We start from the raw sequence: 3,847 nt of genomic DNA, 5'->3' as shown, positions 1-3,847 counted from the left end.
TAATTAACTTTGCCATTTATTATGTAGTTATATCCATATAACATAAAAAAATAAACTATAGCTATTCATTTTAAATGTATATTAATGTTTGGTATGTGCATGGGCTTGAGTTTTAAGAAGTATTAAGTGGCTCAACAAACAAAAAATTGTGATATAACTAGAAGAGAAAAAAACTAAATAGGTTAACGAGTGTGCCTAGAGTATAAAATAGACTCAATTAATACTTGGAGTATACAGAGAGCAGGCTCAACAAGCAACAGAATGTGCTTCAAGTAAAATTATTGTAGAAATTTGCCTGGAATTCTGGATTGGAATAACTTCATAAAAATCCAATCTTTAAATTGAGAGAGTCAAGAAGTTAGCATAAACTATGTGATAAACTCAATGACATAGTATTAATTAGTATAGTTATTTGCACAAAATTGTTATTTATGTTGACTTGTGAATACTAGAGGGGGTTTGAATTGACTTATTTTTAGGTGTTTTTGGTTTTTAAGCACTTTTTAATTTAATTTTTAGAGGTGTTTGACAAAGATACAAAGTGCTTAAAAGCTTACTTTAGGCTTAAAAAGTACCCCCTCCATTCCTATTTAGTTGTTACCATTTTAGGTTTCACGCCTCTTAAGAAACTACGTAAGTTTACCATTGTACCTTTATTTCATGTTCTGTTGAAGTCAAGTTTTCAATATATGAACATAACTTAATTTATTTTGATTAACTAATTTGATCAATGAACATAAATTAATTACTTAGTTTTATCATGTTAGACAAATTCAACACTAATATATTTCAAAGGGTAAAATAGGAAGAAAAGTGTCATTTATGCATTAATTTTGTGAAATAATAAATATTAAAAATCATCTATTTTTAGTAAAACGACATATAAATAGAAAAAGAAGAGTAACAAAAAAAAATGCAAAAGTCAAAAGTATATAGATCTACCTACTTTTGACTTTTGACTTTTGACTTTTAAGTGATCACTTTAAAAAAAATTGTCCAAACACTCGGAAATTAGCACCCATGTTGGGGTGATTCTTATTCTGGTAATAATCAAGCTAGTCCCATTATTTGGCATAAACGTTGAATTAAACTCAAGGATATGATCCACCATGTATTGACTTCTATTTTTCAAATGGTTATTAGTTGGTGTACCTCATGATTAATAAATTGTTTGCCTTTGTATTTCTTTATATTAATTTATACGTGAATTAAGTAGTATACTTTATCTGCATGGGGTTTCTAAATAAGAGAGTATATATTTGGTATACGCTTAGCTTAAGAACAAACAAATCAAAGATGTTGTATGCAAATTTTGATTCTAATATAGTAATATGCAAGTTTATGGTATCTAATTCATTTTGGAATTAGTCATTGTGATAGTACCTTAGGTAATTCTTGGTTATCCAAAATAAAGAATCATCCATACAGTATTATGAAATCATTTTCTTAAAACAACAACGTAACCAAAATTCATTTTCAGTCCTATGCTCATATCAATAGAACACACAACCTGACTCTAATATCAATGTACGATTAAATAGCAAAGCAAGAACAACGAATTATGTACCTTTATAAATTATAACCCAATGTTGATTATTGAACCCACCATCAAAAAACTCCCCAAGTCAAACTCCGATTCACTAGGACACAACGTTTAATCCACGAACTAAATGCCTTTACTCTCTGTGTATTTATAGGAGAAAACAAGTCAGAGAAAAAAAAAATTCTCTTTTGAAGAATAGAAAGTTTAGTGACACCCATTTCCACGTTAACTTATAAGTGATAGGGTGGGTTGTCAAGTCAGTCAACATGGAGCGACCCACAATCTAGAGCCAATATTCAATAGTAAATATACACAAACAATAATCTAATTAGAATATTAACTAGTTTTATTTATTAGTGAGTAATAATAATAAGTAATAAGTAGTACTTCATTAACAACAAATAGTAGAAATCTGGAATTACCAAAAATAAAAAATAAGAGCAAAGATAAAAAAAGAATTAACCCTCCCAGTACTCAACATCCTTCTTTTCGCAACTTTAATTCCTAAACATTTACGGCGTTGCATAGAAACATAAGCGACGATGCTGCCGCACCACCACCACCACTCAAAAACACTCTTTCATAATAATCCACACAAAACAACGATAACGAAAGTTCCACTTCATGCTGCATCCAAACTCTTTTCATTACCTCCGACTCATCAAAACCCGTTCCTTTCTTCCACTTCCTAAGCCGGTCCAAGACCGGCTTAATACACACCATATAAAGTCTCCGGTACCCTCCGAGAGCCAAAACCACCGTCCTCACACCCTCCGGGGGAGGAGACACGTGGCGAAAGCAAAGGTGCTCCCAAAGAGAATCATTTCTAGTGATGGAACACCATAACTTACAAACACATGCAGCTACACCTAAGGAACCACCATCTAGCCTTTGCAATATCACTATCAGCACATCAACATTGTCATTGATGAAAAAATTTGTACCATTTTCAAGTTGCACCATATTTTTTTTTCTCTTTTCAAGAAATGAAACAAGAGATAATAATAATTTGTGGGAAATGAATGAAGGATATGTATTTGTAGGGGTTTTGACTTAGGTGTATGTGTAGGGTATCATGGAAAAGAAAAGAAGAAGCCAAAAGGAAAAGTTTAGAGGGAAATATATTAGGACAAAGAATCCAAGAGTAGAGTTTGAATAGAATAGTGTTAAAAGGGTTTTGGGAATTGGTGAGGGGAAAATTATTGTTTGTCGTTTTATATGGAGTTCGTTTAGTTCAATGCTCAAATGAGTGATGACTTTTCGATGCTTTCATCAATTGTGTTATGTGTGTGCAAACATTATTGAAAAAAGAGAAAAGTCAAATGTGAACGTTATTGATCTTTCAACAAAAATGGATTCTCATTGAAACACACTAAACTTTTATAATTTTTTCCTATGAAATACTGTAATTTTTTTACTGATTTAATTAAAATATATTTACGAAAATACCTATTGAATAAGTACTTTCCAATGAATAATAGTAATGTTTTAGTAGTGTAAATGTCACGATCTAGATCGTCATAAGTGTCACCCACACTAAATCATCTACTGGAAGAACTGATAACCAATCCAAACTAAACCCCAAACATCATTTATTTTAAGCAAGTTCATCACATAAAAACAAGATAAACAGTTTTTCAAACCACTAAGGATTGAGTCTCCATAAACTCAATCAATAGCCCAAAACAATTTAGTAGTGAAAGAATTGAGCCCTCATAAACTCAATCCTATAATCAAAAATATTTGTGCGAAAATAAATCCCTAAGAATTGAAAGTCATGATATCAAAATTCTAATGTCTAAAATAAAGGGGATGCACCCCCGGAACTTAAAACAATAACAAAAATCTAAGAATGTCTTAGTCTAGAAAGTCGGACAAGAAGAATAAAGGAATTCGCAACAACCTGAAAAATAATTCATCCTTGGATTCGAAGTCAGACATCCCTTAACTTGAGGTCTTGGATCAGCTGGCCGAAGGTGACATGTACTCAACAAAAAAAGAATGTGTGCAATATCAGTACACAAACCACAATGTACTAGTAGGATCACACGGTCAATCCAAGATATGAATGTAAATAGTTTTCCATAGTACAGTAACACAGAACAACACATACACAATTATCAATGCGTACAGACTCACAGTCAAATATCATGAAACAACAAATAACTGGATACATATCCCACATGATCACAAATGCATTGTCTGGTCCTCTCATGGAGCCCAAAATTGTTATGCGATCTGTATTCCAAACAATACTAGTGATAACAAAAAACTTTACAGAAACAGTAAATTTTCAAAGTTTAA

At 31.6% G+C, this 3,847-nt stretch overlaps 1 protein-coding gene across 1 annotated transcript; it reads right to left on the bottom strand.

Annotated features, from left to right (window-relative positions):
* Positions 1 to 1,919: 1,919 nt before the first annotated feature.
* Positions 1,920 to 2,521, bottom strand: LOC107059712 (F-box protein SNE-like). The gene has a single exon (XM_015306501.1). It carries the CDS (start codon positions 2,504 to 2,506, stop codon positions 2,048 to 2,050), a length of 459 nt encoding a protein of 152 aa, XP_015161987.1. The 5' UTR covers positions 2,507 to 2,521; the 3' UTR covers positions 1,920 to 2,047.
* Positions 2,522 to 3,847: the final 1,326 nt, after the last annotated feature.

The sequence above is a fragment of the Solanum tuberosum genome, unplaced genomic scaffold (assembly GCF_000226075.1).
Source record: "Solanum tuberosum cultivar DM 1-3 516 R44 unplaced genomic scaffold, SolTub_3.0 scf00033, whole genome shotgun sequence".
Classification (NCBI taxonomy): domain Eukaryota; kingdom Viridiplantae; phylum Streptophyta; class Magnoliopsida; order Solanales; family Solanaceae; genus Solanum; species Solanum tuberosum.
This window is presented reverse-complemented; position numbering and strand designations above follow the sequence as displayed.

Bases quoted from the DNA above. Each gene is read 5' to 3' on its own strand.
- LOC107059712 (XM_015306501.1), bottom strand. From the start codon at position 2,506: ATGGTGCAACTTGAAAATGGTACAAATTTTTTCATCAATGACAATGTT.